General features: G+C 34.1%; 1 protein-coding gene across 8 annotated transcripts in view; it reads left to right on the plus strand.

The window, feature by feature from the left end:
* Window positions 1-22,846, plus strand: part of FAM172A (family with sequence similarity 172 member A) — a 407,879-nt gene that overhangs the window by 106,375 nt on the left and 278,658 nt on the right. For 6 of the 8 annotated variants that reach the window (XM_040241517.1, XM_040241519.1, XM_040241518.1 and 3 more), the window contains 2 exons: window positions 1,788-1,853; window positions 7,075-7,266. In XM_040241517.1, the coding sequence (XP_040097451.1) occupies window positions 1,788-1,853; window positions 7,075-7,266 (258 nt within the window). The remainder of the gene's footprint in view (window positions 1-1,787; window positions 1,854-7,074; window positions 7,267-22,846) is intronic. The other 2 variants (XM_040241524.1, XM_040241525.1) reach the window with 1 other exon arrangement.

Genomic DNA, 22,846 nt, shown 5'->3' on the forward strand with positions numbered 1-22,846 from the left:
ACTCTTTCTAAAATGAATGAATATGTATACAGAAAAGGAGGGAGTTTGAACTTCACAGAGAAAGCAGGATAGGGAATCTTATTTTAGATTACAGAAGACAACACCAAAGCAATCTTAATTTTCTAAAAAAAGAAAAAATCTGATTTTGTTTCATAAAATTTGACTTTTAATTATGCTGCTGCTAAAATTATTACCTGAGATAGTATGATAGATGATTCAAGATATTTTGGAACACTTCTTAAACTGACCATTCAGTTCAGTTCAGTCACTCAGTCGTGTCCGACTCTTTGCGACCCCATCAATCGTAGCACGCCAGGCCTCCCTGTTCATCACCATCTCCCGAAGTTCACTCAGACTCACGTCCATCGAGTCAGTGATGCCATCCAGCCATCTCATCCTCGGTCGTCCCCTTCTCCTCCTGCCCCCAATCCCTCCCAGCATCAGAGTCTTTTCCAATGAGTCAACTCTTCGCATGAGGTGGCCAAAGTACTGGAGCTTCAGCTTTAGCATCATTCCTTCCAAAGAAATCCCAGGGTTGATCTCCTTCAGAAGGGACTGGTTGGATCTCCTTGCAGTCCAAGGGACTCTCAAGAGTCTTCTCCAACACCACAGTTCGAAAGCATCAATTCTTTGGCGCTCAGCCTTCTTCACAGTCCAACTCTCACATCCATACATGACCACAGGAAAAACCATAGCCTTGACTAGACGGACCTTAGTCGGCAAAGTAATGTCTCTGCTCCATTAAAGTGTATTAAATCATCATTTTTATTCCAGACATTTCTTTCTTCACTCTCTTTACTTTCCTTAATAGAAATAATATATTAGTTTTCTATTACTGCTGTAACAACTTTCCATAAATTAAAACAGTTCTTGGGGGCAGAAGTTCAGATGTCACCGGCCTAAACTCAAGGTACTGGACAGGCTGTTTCTGTCTGTAGTCTCTAGGGAATGAATCCAGATACTGTTTCTTTGAGTTGTTGGCCGAAACCAGTTCCTTCCAAGAGTAGGACCTAGGTCTTGTTTTCTTCCTGACTCTGAACTGAGATTTATCCTGCCTTTTAAAGGCTACCTGATTTCCTGGCTCGTTGTTTCTTTCTTGCGTCTTCAAAACTGGCAACAGCCTTTAAGGCCTTCTCACTTTGCATCTTTGTGACATACTGTTCTTCTGTAATCTTTTACTTATTAGGATTTATATGATTAAATTGGGCCCACTTAGATAATCCAGGAGAATCTCCCTCATCTTGGGTTCTTAACATAAATCGTATCAGCACAGTTCCTTTTGCCACCATGTAATGTAACATATTACCAGGTTCCAGGAGTTAGGACCTAGACATCTTTGGGGAGGTATGTTTCTGCCTGCTGTAACTGGTAGTGCTAACTGGTGCCTGACTTCACTGGATCGGTTTTCCTTTTCTGTTTAGAATACCTCTGACTTTTCTCTCTTTGATTCACTGAATGCTAGTGAAGTGTTAGGATTCAGAGTCATGAGGGGAAATTATAGGGGAAAGAGAATTCTAGAAATAATGAAAAAAAAAGGAAAATATGCTTAGAATATTGCTTTGTAAAATAGAAAGTCTTTATGTATTTTTGAGTTTTTTCAATCCTTAGTATGAAGGTCCATAGTTTTTCAATACCCAGCAGCGGGAAGTAAACCAGTAAAGAATCAGTTAATTTAGGATGAAAATATTCCAAGATAGATACTCATTCAGAGCAGTAAATTTTAATAATTTATGTGAATTTTGATAATGGATGACATTGTATTTTAATGTTATTTCTTTCCTACTTAGATCATCACGAAGTACGTATATGAGCTTCTGGAAAAGGATTGTAATTTGAAAAAAATATCTATTCCGGTAAGTCCAATTTTTAAAAGTATTTATAATTCCAAATAAAGTATTTTCAATTCAAAGAAAAGTTTTGTTTTAGGTTACCTTGATAAGTTTAAATGTTAAGATCCTAATGTTTTGATATTGATAAAGATAATATTAAATACCTGTCATTATACATCATCTCATTGTGTGTAATAGTTCTTAAAAAGTAATATTCTTTAGTGTAAAGTAAAAAATTAGTGATTTCCAGTATTTTTTGAAAATGATGTCACAAAAGAAACTGCTCTTTCTTCTACCCTTTCTCATTTCATTGGTATATTTATTTTTACATGTTTATTTGAGTAAACCTATGTGTTTTTCCTTGCATTAGACATTTGCTTTCATTTTAATTATTTCTTGATTATTTTAAATTGTATGTTTCATTTCTGTGTTATTTCCTCTGAACATCCCCAGATTTACTCCTGTTTCATAACACTACTCCTCTTCTTAGTGGAAATCTTTTTTTTTCTTTTTCAAATTTTGCATATTTTGCCATTTCAGAGTGGAAAAGTTTGAAATTTGTTCTCAGATTCAGTTTCTCAAAAGAGCTTTGTTGTTTTTTAGTGTACAGTATGAAATATTGAGCTTTTGAATGAAGAAATAGTAACCTTATGTGTGAGATGATGGTAGACTAGATGAGATGATCTTTACTGTCCTAGACAGTTCTCTGATTTTACAATCTTTATGAACCTCAAAGACTTCGTGAAAATAATTTATTTAAGACACAAAACTTACAATGTTGGTAATTTCGTTCCCATGAAATCTTGCATGAAATTCTAAAATTCTTTGGGTAGTGTTATTCTACTATCAAGTGGAGGGTTTTAGAATTTTTTAATACTATCCATCCTCCCAAATTGCTTCCATAGGTTGGTTTTTTTATAAAGATCTCTATTTTATATTTAACTTTCTATAGGTAACTTCAAGTACTAGGCCATATTGTTAATCACTTATTAATTTATTTATTCATTCAACAAATATTTATTTTAGGATGCCAGGCACTGCTCTATGTGCTAGTGACATACTCGTGAATGCAGTATTATTCTACGTAATGACTAGGCCAACACTTGTTTATTTGAGAACTTTCCTTCCTTTTGAATTATGTGAAAACCAAGATTTTAGTATCTTTTTTGAGAATGAATATGAAAGTTGTTTTCTGGATTCAAACCTCTTGTTTTGTTTTTGACTTCAGGTCTAGTGTCTCACTCTATTAAAATTATATGTTGAATTTGGTCTTCTGGAAAGTCAAGGCAGAATTTTGTCACTTTGTCCAGTCTCCTTTTTTTGTTAATTCTATTTCTTTTGAAGCTTCTGACGAATGATATTTAAAGAGCCTTAGGTTAATCCATTGTTACAGCACAATTAATTAGTATTGAGTCCTTTAACTTTGCAATACTTCTAGTTCCATTGAACCTTTAAACTCAGTTTAATTCCCTGGGTTTCTAGAACAAATTACAAGATAATTGGCCATATCTGTCATGTTACATAATTGTTTCATTTTTGTGTGGAAAGCCTGAGATTAGATTTAGAAGGACTTGAATTATTTTCCTCTTATTTAAATTTAAATCTAACGTTACACAGAGAAAGCTTTTCATTGTATGAGATGTATAACAACCATTATGACCAATTTGGTGAGTAAAGATTTCCTAATTTTATAAATGAAAAAGAAACAATATTTTTATTTTAGAAAATTAATCTGTCCTTAAGTTATCATAATGTATTTTATATAATTATGAGATTTTTCTTCCCTAAGTATTAGTTTTCTCCTGAGTTCTCTTAAATCCCAAAGTTAGCAGTGAGAGTGGGGTTTATTTTTGTTCAGTCATTTTTTTTCCCTAAAGATATACCACCAAATTTTTTTCTTTTACTGATGATGAACTAAGTTTTTGTTTTATAGTTGAAATATTTAATATTCAAGAATTCTTTTTGATTGATAGCACTCTATAGAAGCCCATGATTTGCCAGTAAAGGTGATGATCATCTCTCCATGGAAACATGATCACGTTTACTCTCCACCTCACATAAATAGGTACAAAATATTCTCAATTTTAGTATTTCACTCTTGTGTAGAATATTGGATACATGAGTTGACTACAGATTTTCATTTGATTTATTCAATCATATTTAAATAAACTTCAAAATTAGTGAGTTTCATAAGTATCCCAAAATGAATTGTTAACTGCAAGGAATTGTTTGGTGTAGGCTCACTGACCAATTGGTCTTAGACATTGATTTGTCTATAATAGAGGCGGTAGACTGGAATAACCTTTATGTGTATTCCTTAATGAAAGCTCACCTTAGTAAATTACCATTATTAGAAGATAAATGGTTTTGGAACAGTGATTTCGAAACTTAAGTTACAGATTCCCCGGTGGTCCAGTGGTTAAGGCTCTGTGCTTACAATGCAGGAGACGTGGTTTCGATCCCTGGTCGAAGTGCTAAGATCCACACATCCATGCCACGAGATGCAGCCAGAAAGTTTAAAAAAAGAAAAAGACTTAATGAAGAAAACTTTATTTTATTCATTTAGATATTTTTCTATTTTAAATGAGCAATAATAACTTTAGAGTAAATGATCAACTGCAGACTCACAGTTCTGCATTATTTTGAGATGAATATTATTCAGTTACCATCTTAAATACTGCTTTTACTCCTTTATCATTAATATTATTACATTGTTCATTTTTTTCCTTAAATAATCTAATGTTCTGATATTTTTAAAATCAACATATTTGGATGTTCAAGTAATATATTTATTCATTTGCTCATAGCTCCCTTAACTTGTTGCCCATTAAAAAATTCTTGAACAGTATCATAATATGAGAAAAGCACATGTTTATCTTCAGAAAATAAGTACCCTTTCAGTTTTAAAGTGATTACTGTTGAATTTAATTCCACCTTTATAAACTGACTGAGGTGCTTGGTTTCAGGGGACTTTGTAGGATAAAAAAAAGGAACAGTGGTCAACACCTTTTAGAAAGTCTATAGCTAGGATTTTTTTTCATTAAGATAAACAGACGTCCATTTCCATACATTCCAGGATCTGTTAAGGCCTCAGTGACTTTAAGAGACTCTCTTATTTGCGCCTGTTTAGACATACGTTTTGGTAAATGAGTGACTGGAAACCTCTGTGGCCTCTGTTTTATTATTCACTGACAGCTTTGCCTTTTCATTTTTCTTTTGTTCTTATTACCATTTTCTTTCTTTTTTCAAGCTGTTTTAACTGAATGATTTCTCTGTTCTCGTATAACGTTCCTAGGTAAAAAGGGAGTTTTTCTTCTCAGATTTGGTTTAGCTCTGTCTCCCGTCCACTTTTCTTCCTGTATGACTTCAGTCATATCTGTTATAGTATAGTAACTTGTTTATTCTAGACATCACGTATGGTAGTGTTGTATTTCCTACTTCTCTTACGTCATATTTAATTACTACTAATAAAGATATAGCTATGTCATTTTGATTCTAAGCATTGTGTAGCTCTTTGAAAATTCTCTGTAGTCATGCATTAGTTTAATCTTTCATTTGTGCTTTCTGAGCCAGTCAAGTATTGTACCCAAGTTAAGAGGACACATTGTTTAGTTAAATGCCTTTTATCTAAAGGAAGTCACTGGTGAGGCTTGATTAAGATTCTTTAGTCCAAAAGTTTATTCATTGTTATATAACTCAGTGCCTACAATGTATGTGCCTGCCTTTTTTCTGTACATCTGGTAATATACTGGAGACACAGGTCTGTGCATTCCTGTACTTTAGTCGAGGGAACAGATGGTTAATAAACAAATATATAAACAGATATAAAGTAAAGCATATTAGGTTGCATTATGTGCTATGGAGGAAAATAAAACAGAGGTTGATTGTAGAGAATTCTTCGGGAAGTGTTTAAATGGAGTGGTCAGAGAAGGCCTCACTGAGAAGATGCATTTTTTTCCTAAGCCTGTGGCCATGCCCTTCTTGCTAAAATTATTACCTTTTGTGCTGTGTGTACACAGGTGTCTAAGCATCTGTTCCTGACCAGTCTGATTGTTTTAGAAGTACAGAAATTTTAATTTTTGTCTTGTCCCAGAAGTAGTGACTGGGCCTGTTTGGAATCCAGGGCATTTAATGGTATTTTTTTTCTTTATTATTTTGATAATTTTATGAATATATACTGTTGATGAAGTGAGGTGCTATTGCATTGCCCAGCATATGAACTGACCTTCTCTATTTGAGGATGTGTTTATCAATCACCTGTCAAGATATTAACTTCTGGCTTTGACCTGGTCAAACAAAGTCTACCATTCACTGTTACTTGCCACTGCTGATGAGAAATACCACTTAGGGCATGTCATGGCATATGTAATGAAATGTTGGGAAGTTACCCTTTCCTAAAATTCTCTGACTCTTTGAAATCTGAATCTAGTTCAAACCTAAATATTATGTATAATCAAAATAACTAAAAATATTCACTTTTCATTCTATAAGTAACTAGTACATAAGGTTATTAAAGTATACAGATAGTATTATTTCAAAAAGTATTTGTTATATAATCCTGTGTTCACACTCTGAATAAAATGTCAAAGTCCATTTACATAGAACAGTTGGTGTTTGAATTTTTAAATAGTTCCCTTTGCTACATTTGATAAAAGCTTAGTAGTTTTCCTCACTAATATATGGTTTTCCAATATGTGTATTCTCCAGTTGGGTTTTCTGTTTATTTTAGATGCAGCATATTTCTGTTATGACTTATAGGCTTAATAGCTGTGTGACTTGGGCAAGTTATTTAAACTCTCCAGGCCTCAACTTCTTTGTCTATAAATGAATATAATAATAGTCCCAGCTTAATAGAATTGTGACTAATTGAAATAATATTTTAAAAACATTTAGTATCTAGTATTATAGAAGTATAGTAGTATAGAAGTATATAGTATCTAGATTATAGGAAGCACTTAAAAAAATTTTTTTGTAATGATAATACTGATATACAGTAGCAATGGAGAAAGACATAGTTCTAGTATTCTTTTCCATGTTTTTATATTTTAATTACTATCATGTCTTTTTGCTCCTCTACTTTATATGTGTTAATCTCTAATGAATATTTTAATTTTATTTTAAGGTTTTTTTACTTCCATAATTCTGTAATAGCTGTTCTATAATTTATATTAACTACTAGTTATTTTCTCATTTGTGTCTATGATCAAAAAACATTTATTTATTATTTAATTTTTTTTAATTACAGGTAGATGCCACTGAGAGTGAACCAAAGAGTTTTATCTTTATGAGTGAGGATGCTTTGACAAATCCACAGAAACTGATGGTTTTAATTCATGGTAGTGGTGTTGTCAGGGCAGGTCAGTGGGCTAGAAGGCTTATTATAAATGAAGATCTGGACAGTGGCACACAGATCCCTTTTATTAAGAGAGCTATGGATGTAAGTGCAATTTCCTTTATATTTTTTTGGCATTTTATAGCTGTTTTATTATGTGTTATAAATTATTTTATCGTGTCTTTTAAAAAATCTTTCCTAAACATAGCCTTATCTTTGAATTGTTACCATTTTACTTGTAGTGAAAGATTATTCTGCATTATTTTGCAGTTACAGCAAAAAATAAAAAGACGTCTTCAGTGTACAATGATTTAGATACTATCTTTAAAATGAGTATTTTCGGCTCTAATTTTTTGTTTCTTATTACATGAAATATCACTTTTAAATATCAATATTACTGAAAATACTCATAAAAAAATGACTGCTTTTATAAATCTTCGCCTACCTGATTTAGTAAAGTTAGAAACTAAGGGAAACCTGCTACATCAAATTAATATTTTATTCTTTAAAAAAAAAAGATTTGGAATAACTCAGCGTTTTTCTGTCATTAAAAATAAATAAATAAAAACTCTTTAGAACCCACAAATACAATGCTTAAGAATAAGATAAACACAAGATGGTAAATTGTAGTATTTACTGAATTATTTTATTCTTACTTGAATTCAAACTTTTTAGAAGTTGGTATTTTAAAATTGTGTTCAAGATTTTCTTTCCTGTGGTAGTGAAATTGCTTTTTCTGACCTAGCTTTGTTATATCCTAATGTTTGGTGATTTGTTTTACTGTCTCATTCTTATGTTCTCCAATGAATAGTTAAACTTTGCAAGTTGGTTTTCTTTCACATATGAGTAGAAATTTTCTTCAGGAAAAAAATAATAAAGTGGCATCTTTACTTATAAAAGTTTAATATAGGAACGTAAAGTTATTTAGGAATATATGTGTCCAAGTATGCTGTATAAGAGCTGCATTATTTTATTTTTGTAATTAAAGAGGTAAGGAATTATTTCCTACACTAATGAATGTAAAAGTGAAAGATAATATATGTGTTTTACTTTGTTAACTCTGAAATAATAAGATTAAAGCCCAGCTCAGCTCCTAAAGAATAGTTTGTTAATAGATCTTGAGACACTTAAAATTCTGTAGGTAGAATTTCATAGGTGAATTGTATATTTTGTTTCACTCTTCACAGATATGCAAAGAACACAAAAATATCACTTTTGATTGGTTGCAAACTTCAATGGTGTGTTTTTAAATTAGAATTTAAGTAACTAAAACAAATTATTTATTTTGAAGTAATTCACTTAATTTGTTATTAAACTGTTTTATATTTCAGGTTATGAATAGGGAAATGAACTTACTCTCTGGCATATTAGTTTATGTTTAGAACAGACCCTGTCAATGTATTTTAAGAACACTTTATGTGAAATGTGATCACAATTCAGTGAATGCTTGAAAATATAATTTAGTGAAGAAAATCAGATATTTGTACATATGGGTGCTTGGTAAAATATTTTATGTAAGTTATATTGTCTGTGCTAGTAGATAACTAAGCCTTTCCCATCTTAAAATGTTCTTGTATAAGGTTTTTTGAAGTGAAAGAGTATAGGGGAAACCATCTCAAATACCTTTGAACAAACTATCTGTTGAGATCCCAAACAAGAGGGAGGAAGTCAGTCATTTCATTCTTTTAAGTAGAAATATACATTGGAGGGGTTATGGCATTTCATTGTCTTGACTTTTTTCTGCTTTTCTCAATCAGAGCAACTCATGATTCCTTGAAAAAAATCAGCTGATTTCTGAGTTCTTTTGTATTTAGTGTTTATGTTGTATACTTTGAAAATTTCAGGTTATATACTTTATTCTCTATTTTATGAATGTCATTCTGTTAACTTTCTACATGATGAACATTTTAAAATGGTTATCTTTTTTTAATTTAGATAAAGTGATTTGTATTACTTCAGCTTTGCCTTTTCACGGTATTCCTCTGGTAATTCTTCATGGGCTCCTCCATGTTCCTATGTGGTTGGAGTATGTGCAGACAGGTAGGGGAAACAATGGAATTTTAGGAAGGAGGACAAGGAAGACTAATTAGGAGAAAAAAGCTGTCTCATTCTTTCTTTTAAATCAGATTAACCCCTGCCCCGCTTGTTTTTATTTTTTGGTCTCTTTTTTTCTAAAATTATTTAAATGTTTCTGTAGTTTATGAAAGGCTGCTGCTGCTGCTGCTGCTAAGTCGCTTCAGTTGTGTCCGATTCTGTGCGACCCCATAGGTGGCAACCCATCAGGCTCCCCCGTCCCTGGGATTCTCCAGGCAAGAACACTGGAGTGGGTGGCCATTTCTTTCTCCAATGCATGAAAGTGAAAAGTGAAAGTGAAGTCGCTCAGTCGTGTCCGACTCTTCGTGACCCCATGGACTGCAGCCTACCAGGCTCCTCCGCCCATGGGATTTTCCAGGCAGGAGTACTGAAGTGGGGTGCCATTGCCTTCTCCATTATGAAAGGCAGGGAGCCACTATTCTGTTTTCCATAGCCTGTCAATTTTCATATCACAACTGAGGTAAATTCTGATATTTTGCAGGCCAGACAATACTATCTCTATTCAGTGTTAATATATTTATGCTATATTACTTGCAGACTTTTAGTATAATATTAAAGGTCCCAAAATAGGAGTCAATATAATGGTAAGGTTAAAACTTTCCCCAGTAGTAGAACCCAGCCTCTAAGTGAACTGTTTTGTAAAAAAACAAAACAAAACTTGTGTTTGTCATTTTGGTAGACGCTGAAGTGAAGACTGGCACCACCTCCACAATAGCTCCTGAGATTTCTTCCCTGACCCTTGGGCACCATGAGTCACAGTTTGAAAACTACAGATATTCCAGTCCTTGCAGTTTAGATACTTAAGAACTTATTTATTAAAAATATATTAAGATTTCATGTTGGAGGAATAGCAAATATTTGATAAATTCCAGTAGTGCTTCTCAGGTTGCCATAGCTAATATTTTCAGTGTTTAACAATCTTCAATCCATAGTATTGCAATATATTATTTGGAGTATAAAAGTGTGTATCATATGACCACGTACTGTGTGGATCACAAAAAACTGTGGAAAATTCTTAAAGAGATGGGAATACCAGACCACCTGACCTGCCTCCTGAGAAATCTGTCTGCAGGTCAAGAAGCAACAGTTAGAACTGGACATGGTACAACAGACTAGTCGCAAATTGGTAAAGGAGTACATCAAGATTGTATATTGTCACCCTGCTTATTTAAATTCTATGCAGAGTACATCATGAGAAACGCTGGACTGGATGAAGCACAAGCTGGAATCAAGATTGCCGGGAGAAATATCAATCACCTCAGATATGCAGATGATACTACCTGTATTGCAGAAAGTGAAGAAGAACTAAAGAGTCTCTTGATGAAAGTGAAAGAGGAGAGTGAAAAAGATGGCTTAAAGCTCAACATTCATAAAACTAAGATCATGGCATCTGGTCCCATCACTTCATGGCAAATAGATGGGGAAACAGTAGAAACAATGTCAGACTTTATTTTGGGGGGTTCCAAAATCACTGCAGATGGTCACTGCAGCCATGAAATTAAAAGACACTTATTCCTTGGAAGAAAAGTTATGACCAACCTAGACAGCATATTACAGAGTCTAGTCAAAGCTATGGTTTTTCCAGTAGTCATGTATGGATGTGAGAGTTGGACTATAAAGAAAGCCGAGCGCCGAAAAATTGATGCTTTTGAACTGTAGTGTTGGATTAGACTCTGGAGAGTTTCTTGTACTGCAAGGAGGTCCAACTAGTCCATCCTAAAGGAAATCAGTCCTGAATATTCATTGGAAGGACTGATGCTAAAACTGAAACTCCAATACTTTGGCCACCTGATGCTAAGAACTGGCTCATTTGAAAAGACCCTGATGCTGGGAAAGATTGAAGGCAGGAAGAGAAGGAGACGACAGAGGATGAGATGTGGATGGTATCACCGACTCAAGGGACATGAGTTTGAGTAAACTCTGGGAGGTGGTGATAGTCAGAGAAGCCTGGCGTGCATGGGGTCACAAAGAGTCAGACACGACTGAGCGACTGAACTGAACTGAATTATTCAGTATCTAATTGTGCAGTTAGAAATTTACTCATACTTCTTTGAACTTTTCTTATTTGCATCTTTTTAGGCATTTTAGTTGATCTCTATAAAAAGGGCAAAGAAAATAGAACATTTAAGTCATTTCATTACTAATTGCAGGAGTTGGATTTGAGTGTAAAATGTAAGGAGTCATTCACTCTCAGGATGTGCACTCCTTGCAGGTCCCTGAGAGTGAGTGCCTCCTTAAATTTTGCACCTTCGGCATCTCACTGCTCTGTCCCTGTCCATGCTTTGACTGATTGGGATGCATATACTGTCAAAAAGTTTTATGGGGAATGGTCTGGAAGCGCCTATAAGGTCAAATTTTTACCATGCACCAAAAACACCTAGAGGGCTTCTTGGACCAGATTGCCCTGTTTGGATCCCAGGTTTTAATTCAGAAGTTCTGGTTGGGGCCTGAGGATTTATATATCTGAGAATATCTGTTCTGCTGTTGATTGGGCACCACACTAGAACAGCTGGGATAGGTAATACTGTTTGGAATGGTTGAGAATTTATGGATACTTTTCAGGCTCTAGGTGTAAATAGATAAGGTAGAACTTGATGAGAATTATAGTTAGTATGACAGAGGATAAGAAGTTCCAAAAAATATTTTATAATAGAATCAACGAAGTAAAGTTTAAATGATAAAAACTTACTTCGAAATTACAAGTGATTCGTATCCAACATGACTTAAAATTTATAATTGTAATAATTTCACAAGAAATCTAGTAACTCCACTAAACCAACTTTTAAAAATTTCTCATATTTGGATTATTCAGAAGAATCTGCTATTTCCATAATTACTTACTTTGAATATAACTTTCATATTGTTACATCTAAGTTTTAAAGACTAAGGCTATTTTTATCAATGTAATTTATACAGTTTTGGTTCTATAACTTGGTGGACTGAGCTAATTAACAGGCTCTTCTTCACTCTCAAAAGTAATGGAATAAACCATAGCAACAAAAAAAAATATTAAATACCTAAAAGTGAAAGTCACTCAGTCGTGTCCAACTCTTTGCGACCCCATGGACTTGTGCAGTCCATGGAATTCTCCAGGCCAGAATATTGGACTGGGTAAATGGTCCCTTCTGCAGGGGATCTTCCCAACCTGGGGATCAAACCCAGGTCTCCTGCATTGCAGGTGGATTCTTTACCAGCTGAGCCACCGCAGAAGCACATTAAATACCTAGTTATGGTCAAAGGATAGAAAAGGAATCTTTAAATGTCTGACTCCAGGAGAGAACTTAAAGCCACAATGCTAAGTCCCTGTAGGGTGTGGCAGCACAAAGGGGAGACATAATGAGATATAAAACCTGGTCCCCAAAGGGCCTACAACACAGCTCTGAGCCTGAGACGAAGCATCTAAAACTAAGACCACTGTATACTGCTAGTGCCCTGGAAGCATCTGCTTTCTTAGTTTTTAAGGTGCAAAAATTAGTTTGCTAAAGTGCTAGGGAGAATATGTAAACAGCCTCTCTCTTGAGAAATAGAGGCCAGAGATCCTAATGCAAAGGTATATTTGGATTTGCAGTTTGAATTTAGACAACTTAATTAGTTTGGGAATTTAAGCAATGTATATTCATGTAAAAATGGATTCCGGACTGATGAAACTTCTGGAGTACCCGGTAAAGTTCCAATAGCAAAACTTTACAATCCAAGGTGACTCCCTAATAAAGAAGAATTTGTAGTCAGAAACTAAAAATCATTTGAGGAACTGATTATCACAAAGAAAAGTCAAATCAAGCAACTGTAACACACAGTTGAAAGAAGAATTAATAAATTAAAAGCTACAGTTGAGGAACATAGTATGTAGGATAAAGCAGAGAAAACCTGAGAAAAACATTATGATAGATAAAATGTCATGGAGAATAGAATGTTCATGTTAAATAGCTTCATTCATGTCCAGCTCTTTCTGATGCCATGGACTGTAACCTGCCACGGTCCTCTGTGTGTGGGACTCTCCAGGCAGAAATATTAGAGTGTGTTGCCATTTCCTCCTCTGGGAGATCTTTCCTGTCCAGGGATTGAACACGTCTTCTGCAGCTCCTGCACTGTGGGCGGATTCTTTACAGCTGAGCCACACGGGAAGCCCCATGGAGAGTAGAATAAGATCTAGTAATCCTCTAATACACATTTCAGAAAAGCAGCAGAAAAGGATAGGAGAAAAAATCTATATATTAGTGTAGAGTATTTATGAGAATAAAGATACAAATCCTAGTAGAAGGAGCATGTCATATCTTGAGCAAGGCAGATAAATCTACACTTAAAACTTACTAAATATCAGAGGACACAAGCATATAATTTGAAAATCAAGTAAAAAAAAAAGGTATATATCAAAATAAAGATTATCCTGGACTGGAAAAGGTCAGTTTTCATTACAATCCCAAAGAAAGGCAATGCCAAAGAATGTTTAAACTACTGCACAATTGCACTCATCTCACACGCTAGTAAAATAATTCTCAAAATTCTCCAAGCCAGGCTTCAGCAATACATGAACCGTGAACTTCCAGATATTCAAGCTGGTTTTAGAAAAGACAAAGGAACCAGAGATCAAATTGCCAACATCCGCTGGATCATGGAAAAAGCAAGAGAGTTCCAGAAAAACATCTACTTCTGCTTTATTGACTCTGCCAAAGCCTTTGACTGTGTGGATCACAATAAACTGGAAAATTCTGAAAGAGATAGGAATACCAGACCACCTGACCTGCCTCTTGAGAAATCTGTATGCAGGTCAGGAAGCAACAGTTAGAACTGGACATGGAACAACAGACTGGTTCCAAATAGGAAAAGGAGTACGTCAAGGTTGTATATTGTCACCCTGCTTATTTAACTTCTATGCAGAGTACATCATGAGAAACGCTGGGCTGGAAGAAGCACAGCTGGGATCAAGATTGCTGGGAGAAATATCAATAACCTCATATATGCAAATGATACCACCCTTATGACAGACAGTGAAGAGGAACTAAAAAGCCTCTTGATGAAAGTGAAAGAAGAGAGTGAAAAAGTTGGCCTAAAGCTCAACATTCAGAAAACGAAGATCATGGCATCCGGTCCCATCACTTCATGGGAAATAGATGGGGAAACAGTGGAAACAGTGTCAGACTTTAATTTTGGGGGCTCCAGAATCACTGCAAATGGTGATTGCAACCATGAAATTAAAAGATGTTTACTCCTTGGAAGGGAAGTTATGAGCAACCTAGATAGCATATTGAAAAGCAGAGACATTACTTTGCCAACAAAGGTCCGTTTAGTCAAGGCTATGGTTTTTCCAGTGGTCATGTATGGATGTGAGAGTTGGACTGTGAAGAAAGCTGAGCGCTGAAGAATTGATGCGTTTGAACTGTGGTGTTGGACAAGACTCTTGAGAGTCCCTGGGACTACAAGGAGATCCAACCAGTCCATTCTAAAGGAGATCAGTCCTGGGTGTTCATTGGAAGGAATGATGCTAAAGCTGAAACTCCAGTACTTTGGCCACCTCATGTGAAGAGTTGACTCATTGGAAAAGACCCTGATGGTGGGAGGGATTGGGGGCAGGAGGAGAAGGGAATGACAGAGGATGAGATGGCTGGATGGCATCACTGACTCAATGGACATGAGTTTGATTAAACTCTGGGAGTTGGTGATGGACAGGGAGGCCTGGTGTGCTGCGATTCATGGGGTCGCAAAGAGTCGGACACGACTGAGCGACTGAACTGAACTGAACTGGATCCTTCATTACCTGTTAGTTCTGTTCCCTAGATGTAATAACTCTTGATACTTTTTGCTTTTACTTATATTCTCTGTATCCATATTTTTAAATTTTAATGCTGTCTCTTCATTTATCAATCACTTTCTGTTATGGCCAATAAGAATCTCTTTCCTATTCCCACAGTTCCTGGATTGGTTCAGCAGTCAAACTTTATAATATTACTGCTACTTTAATATTGCTTATGGCTGAGCCAGGTAGATACTATGGTTGCTCTTCATTTCTGCTACAAGTTTACTTTCATAGAATTAATAATTTCCTAATTATTTTTTGTGTTTTCTGTGTAGTAGTTGTCTGATTATCCTCTCTGTAATTTTTTACATGGTCAAAGTTATCAGACAATCTTATAATTTCATGTTCATCTGGCGAGCTTTCTTTTGGAACTCTTGAACTTTGTTTTAATCTTGACTACTTACTTTTGAAGCCTGCCTACCTGTCTCTCATCCTGGGACTCCACTTAGATTCTCTCTGATGTTTGACCTGTTTTCCTGGATCTAATGACCCTAGCTTTTTGGATATATGCCCTCATTTTGTTGGAATCAAAGAGTGAGTACAAGATCAATTTTTGAAACCTTATATTTGTGAAAAATGCCATTATTTTACTTGCTTATTTTAGTAATTCATCTAGGTATAGAAATGCAGTTTGAAAATTATTTTTATTCTGAAATGTGAAGGTTTCATTTCATTGCCATTTAACTTGCATCGTTTTAATTGATAGGTCCAGTATCATTCTGATCTTGAATCCTTTTGTTTCCCTCCATGGAATTTTCTCTTCTTTCTCTCTGGTGTTAAAAAATTGAATCATACTGCTTTTAAGAAGGTTTCTATACCTTGGTGTGGTTATTTTTATTATTATTATTATTCGTTGTATTGGGGACATGGTGATTCCTTTCAGTCTGTGCTATGTACACATGATCCTCCATTCTGAGAACAATTTTTTTGTGTGTGTTGTTTCATGATAATTTTAAGCTTCTCTTCCTGGAATTATTGTTTGCTTTTGGAGTTCTGAACTGAGTCTCTAATTGTCTTATCTAATTGACTATACTTTCTCTCTGCTTTTCCATCTATTTTTACTTCTAGTATCTAGTTAACTTTTAGCTAGAATTTTTAGAGTTTTTAAAGTTCTTCTATCAAATTTGGTTATGGAGCTCTCTTCTTCATTTTGCAGAGTTCTGCCTTGTGCCTGATTTGAGCCCTGTCTCCCTCTTCCCATCCCTTGATCTGCTACTCTTCTACTCCTTCCTGAATATATTTCTCTAAAGGAAAAATCTCTGATCTCTTACAGGGTTGGCTACGCAATATGAGAATTTCACCTGGGTTTTTATTTTTAGGCTTTGTTTTCTTAGTTTGTTTGACTTTGGGTTGATGGAATAATTGTAGCTTATGGACTGAAGGCCAGCCTATCTTTTCCAAGACAAGTAGTATTCCAGATTTTGAGTTTCTCTGAAGTTCAGTGGGTGAGTTGGCTCACTTCTAGTTATTATTTATCTCCAGGGGCACTAAGTTCGAATTTCCACTGAATACAAAATGAATTCTGTCAGCTTACAGCCTTCCAAGAATTTGTTGACATTTGTATCTTCTCTTCTCTCCCTTACCATTAGTTTTGTCCTAATGGATTAACACCACCCCTATTTTAAAATATATTTTTATTTAATTTTTAAATGGCAATATATTAACATGGTTCAGGAATCAAATAATATGTAACAGTATGCATTGAAAAGTAAACCACCCATGTTTTTTAAAACGAATATTTTAGTGTGATTTGTGGAAGGAGTAGAGATAAAAAAGAATTCAGTGTAGCATTTTGTTACATTTTTATGTGGTTGTTCCAGTGATAGGTGGTCACTGTACAACTCCCATGTTTTTTAAACAAATAACATTAAAATAATTTTCTATATAACAAAATGCTTTGTAACCTCAGGAAATGACATCCTTGGTAGCAGTATCCATCACAGTAGATTATTTTAGGATTTTTTTATTTTTTTTTTTAGAAATCACTGTGATTATAAGATGATTAAATAAAAGACCACAGAAACTGTTGCTTGACTCTGATATCAATTGCATGCTTTGAAAGCTAATTTAGAGTTTTTTAGTTTTCTAATCCTTTGAAGCAATAGTTTAGCTTTTCTATTCTGGCTGTCAACTTTTTGATTTCTCATTTCTTAACTCCATTTTGGGTTTCCTCCCCCCACTCCCATTTTGACAGACATGTTTTTTAAGCTGATTGATTATAGTTTTAGGATTTTTTCCCCCACAAATGTACATGGAGTCATTATAGCTGGTTATCTAAAATAGGATATGATTTTTCCCAGTAATTTGAGTAATAAATTTTTGGTAACTCCTCCTAATTACTGCATTTATTTTCTAGTCATCCAATTAAGTACTGAAAGATCTTGTTATTTTAACATAAGTATTGACAGAGTTGGTGCCATGGAAATTTTAAGAGGATTCTAGTGGGCACTGATGGTTACTAGATGGTAGTTAGAAGTCCTGTATCAATATAGGGCATAGCTTTTATTTTTCACTGTAGCAATGCCATGTGGGATAAGGAAATGGCAACCTACTCCAGTATTCTTGCCTGGGAAATCCTATGGACAGAGGAGCCTGGCAGGCTACAGTCCATGGGGTCGTAAAAGTCTGATTGGACTTAGTGACTAAACAGCAATGCCATCTAGCCCCTCATGAGTAGAATATAGCTTGGCAGGGGATGTATGTTTAAGACATCAGAGACCTTAAAAATGTGATAATTGCTTAGACCTTTTAGCTCTATTTTTGTTGAAATGACTTAAAGTCTTTTGTGGTTTTTAAAAAATATAGTCATCTAGAGTATCTGGAATTAAATAAATGCTTATTAAAACAAGGTGCCAATTTTCAACATATAAGATTGGCAGATAAATTGGCAATAAATTGTACGATAATACCAAGTTTAGATATTCATGGGAATGTAAGCTAAAGCAATTTTTAAGATGGCAGTTTGATGATATCTCTCCAAATTAAATGCGTATATTAATGTTTGATGCTAAATTCCATTTGTAGGAATTTACACTAAAGCAGGATACAAAGTATATGTACAAGGATGCTGATCACAGTAGTCTGTAGTAATACCAAAACTTCTAACCACCTAAATATTCACCAGTTGCAGGCTGTTTATTAAAGGACATTATATTCATATCATGGAAGACTATATAGTTATTCAGAAGATTGAGTTATATGTGTTCATGAGAATGTATTTATATATATGTGTGTGTGTTCATTCACATGAAACGTCAGAGTTATCAGATGAAAACCTAAGAATGAGGTGATTTGTTAAGAAGTACACTTATATATGCATATTTACATACCTGCATACATACTTGCATATACATTGATGTTCCTGGTGTGTGTGTGCTCAATTATACACACACATCAGGAACATCCCAAAAGTCTTTACAAGAAGCCATCAGGTTTCCCTTTCATTTTCAGTTTTCCTGTTGAATTATTATTTTTTTTAACCTTGAACAGGTATTACTTTTATAATTTTTTAAAATATTATTTTTAATTTAAAAATTTTAATAAAATGTTCATGAAGTATATTATACTAATATTGTAGCTATTCATTTAACCATTTCTAAAAGAGTTTAAAGGTTTGATTATAAAACTACATTACACTTTAAATAATTATTGATTTTTCCCCTCAGACACTGGCTGAATTTAGATCACTATAATTTGCATTTCAAACCTTTTAAAAATAAATGCTGTTTTTTCTCTTTGAAATATGGGCTACTAAACTATAGGTTGAAACCAGGAACACTGATTTCAGATTTTAAAAGTAAACTTTGAGAGAAGCTATAAATGAATCAGAGAAAATATAAGCTCTTAACATTATAGTCTTCATAAAAGATTGCTCAAGTCAAGAATTCCAGAAAAGGTTAAAAGCTTAGCTGAACTGACAAGGTATATGAGGCCACACCAGCCCCCATGCCAGCAAAAGAAAACAATGAAATGACAGCTCGAGTGTTTGGAGAGAGGTTGTTAATGACAGCTTATTCCTTCATGATTTCAGCTCTTGACAGAAGACAGGTCTGCTCGTTGTATCATGGCAGATATATCATTACCTTCTGGCCCTGTCATAAGTGAATTGGGGGGAAGAAAAACGACGTTCAGTTTTGAAAATCCAATTACCTTCTGGAATTTTGGTCACTGTTTCTGAGATAGATGTGAATGAGCCATTCTGTGATGATGGCTCTTTGCATCTAGATTGTTCTCTAGTATCGAGCTAATTAACTAATTAAGCATACACTTAAGCTTCTCCTATAGTCAAGTGGAAAACTAGCTCTGACAGCATAGAGCACCTTGATATTCTGACATCATCCCAAGAAAGATATTGTAAGGCCTCTCATGTCTTATTTCTATTCCTTTAACCTGTGTGCCTTCCTGACTTCAAACAACTTTTAAAGTAGACCTAGGCCTTTTTTTGCTAAGTGCAAGAGAAAAAAATACTAGATTTTAAAACAATTAATACCATTTTGCATGAAAAAAATTTGTTTATAAATTATAATTTGATTTTAAAATAACCTGTGTCTCAGTTAAATGCATATTTGAATTCTTCTGTTATTTTTTTTTTTTTCCTTTTTTTTTTGGCTACCTAAGAAGTGACTCTGGAGACTTAGAGAGGGTGTGGCTTTTGAAAGTACACTGAAAGCCTTGGGGTGTGTGTATGATAAGAATTTCAATGGGACTCGAAATGAGTTTAAATGCATAGAAAGCAAACATAAAAATCTTGTTTAATTTCTGTCATGTTGTTTCCTTTTGAGTCACTCTGATGTCTTTTTCAAATCTGCTTTACTCCTGAGCTTTGTGCTGCTGTATCCATGATCAGTATTTTTTCCCTTTTTATTTCGTTTTAACTGCTGATCCCTTTTCTGTGGTTCTTCCTTTAATATCAGCTGAAGCAGTTTGAATTGCTGAATCAAAGCTGTTTTGGGAGTGAGAGAGTGTATAAGATTGTGCAGGGTGAGATTCTCTGGGTAGAAGGTAACACCTCCTGCAGTTATAATCAATGCCCTGGACACCTTCAAAGATTGAAGAAGCCCTCACTTGCTCCAGGGTTAAACTTTTAAAATAACTTCCCTAGAGAAAAACATCATCAATAAAATGGACTAATTAGTTGACAATTCTTGGTACCCTAGTTTACAAGAAAAGATTAAATAGGTCACTTTTGCATTTTTCACTGCACTTTTGGTTTCTTTTGGTTTTTAGCCTTTTATACTTTTGTTTATCTTGATCATCATTTTTTAAAAACAGTACTTCCAGTATTTACCAGTTTATCCCCTAAGTTATCTTAATTTGAGAAGAACTAAAATCGACAGTGTCACTTTTTAGTAGTTGGAAATAGTCTAAACTTGAAATAATCAAGGCTGGAAATTATGAAAGGTAGGTAATTTGTGAAAGTATGCTGTGCACTATTAAGTCACCAAGCTTTAAATTAAATTTACTATATTTACATAAAAACTGAACTATGTTAAAGAAAATAATGTTTAGTGAATATTAGGATAAACAATTAATAGTTTCAAGGGGACTAGTTCAGTAGCATTTCATGTGTAATGTTATTTGTTGGTGATTTTCTCAGCTGTTTACATGATATAAATAAAAGGCATATTTTAAAATATTAATGCCTAGATAAATTGCCTGTTTCAATGTAGAAATTCTAACTAATGCCAAATTATGACTTAAAGATTTAATATGAAAAGAACACATTCAGTCCTAACTTTTTATTTGTAATATAATTTGCTAAATTAAGACTGAAGTTCTGTAGTAATTCTGAATAGTGTAATAACAGACTAATATTTTAACTTTTTCTTAATATAGACCATGTAGTCTTTCGGTTTCTTGTGCATAAATCATACCTAAAAGCTGCAGTTATAAGAATTAGGTGGAGTATCTTAGCATATGTTGTATATTTAGAATTATGTACTTCTATATTTTAAAATAAACTTTTTATCAATTTAAATATAAATATAATCAGTAATTCCGTACTGCAAATATGGAATCAGATGTCAACAATCAGATGTCAACAATCTTAGGATTTATGTTTATAATCCTTATTGAAAATGAGATCATACCTTGTTTATGAAATGGATATACAAAGATGACTATACGTTATGAAGCATGAAGGCTGTGGAAGAAGGCTTCGGAAGAAGGAGTCAAGTAGTAGTAATAAAAATTGAAAACACCAATCATATTGTATTAGGTATACATTCTACAGTTTTAAAAAAGCATAGCTGATAATGGAAGTTCCTTGGTGGCCTAATGGTTAGGATTCTGGGCTTTTACTGCCTTTGCCTGGGTTCAGTCCCTGGTTGGGGAACTGAGATCGTGCAAGTTGCAGGGCACCGCTGATAAACAAAACAAAAAAAACTGATACCTTTCAGAGTCATGCACATTTGATTCTTATAAGATTTAAGCCAATTTAGGTTAGAAATGCCAGCAGAAATGATAAAGCATAGCAAACTATTATTTTTTGTTACCTAGAGTTTAAATTATAATAAACATACAATGCTATTAAATTTGGAATGAAAATAAGTTATTTTATAATTTATAATTTTATAAATCAGAACTACAGAATGAAATAGTCTCTTAATCACTGGAGAGAACTAATATTTTTTTGAAGCTCTCCTTTGACCTCTTATTTGTGCAGTAATGCAGTGACAATGATAAGTCATACAAGTGTATATCCAAAAGAAACTAATTTAAAAAGTTAGGGAAAATACTGTTAAGTAGGCAGTCCAACTTTGCTTTTCTTTTAGATAATCGAAGACCATTGCTTTTGTTATTATTTTCAGTTTTCCCATATTTAATAGTGTGACTGGAGGTTTTAAAAGAGTTCTTTTCAGTTTTTATCTTTAAGCCTATTTAAAACAATTCCACTGGCAATAGTGGTAAAGAACCCACCTGCCAATGCAGGTTAGGCATAAGAGATGCTGGTTCAATCCCCGGGTCGGAAAGATCCCCTGGAGAAAGGAAATGCAATCCACTCCAGTATTCTTGCCTGGAGAATCCCATGGACAGAGGAGCCTGGTGGGCTACAGTCCATAGGGTCACACAGAGTCAGACACAACTGAAGCGACTTAGCACAGCACCACACCATTAAGTTATGTTTATGATTACACGGGGAATGGAAATCTAGTTAGAAATAAAAGAATCAGTTTGAGATATGAAGCTGTATATGTATGCATTTATATTTTTTGTTATGGTACAGCTTGAACATAGATTGTTAAATGATAACATACTGTAATAATGGTCAATATCTTTATTATCAAAAATAGGTAGGTTTTGAACATACTCATGATCACATCATATATACACACAAATATGTCTTCATCCATATGAATATCTCTGTATACAGAAATTCCAAATTGCTAACCCAGTAATGTTGATTTTTTGAAAAAAATAAAATAAAAAAATAAACCATTATTTGAAAGACTTGTCAATTCTGTTGGGAAATGAGTACTTGCTTATTCATACCATGAACTGCATATTCGAATAAAATTATCTTTATTTACAATGAACTGGTCTTCAAATATTTAAAAGAACATTTATCTATGGAAACAAATGCCAACAATATTTTTAAGCTTTCTTAAGGAAAGTTTAATGTACTTCTTAGTTTGCGTTTTCTGATAGTAAGAAAATGTCTTTTCATTGAGCTTTTTCTTGCATATTTACTATTGTGATGGTTTGAGTGGTGTATGTTGTTTGTGATCAAAAACTTACAGAAGTTAAATGTGTCTATCAGAACAAACTTAAAACTATTGGTAATTTTTTTTCCCTGGA

Source organism: Oryx dammah, unplaced genomic scaffold (genome assembly GCF_014754425.2).
Source record: "Oryx dammah isolate SB20612 unplaced genomic scaffold, SCBI_Odam_1.1 HiC_scaffold_5, whole genome shotgun sequence".
Taxonomy (NCBI): Eukaryota; Metazoa; Chordata; class Mammalia; order Artiodactyla; family Bovidae; genus Oryx; species Oryx dammah.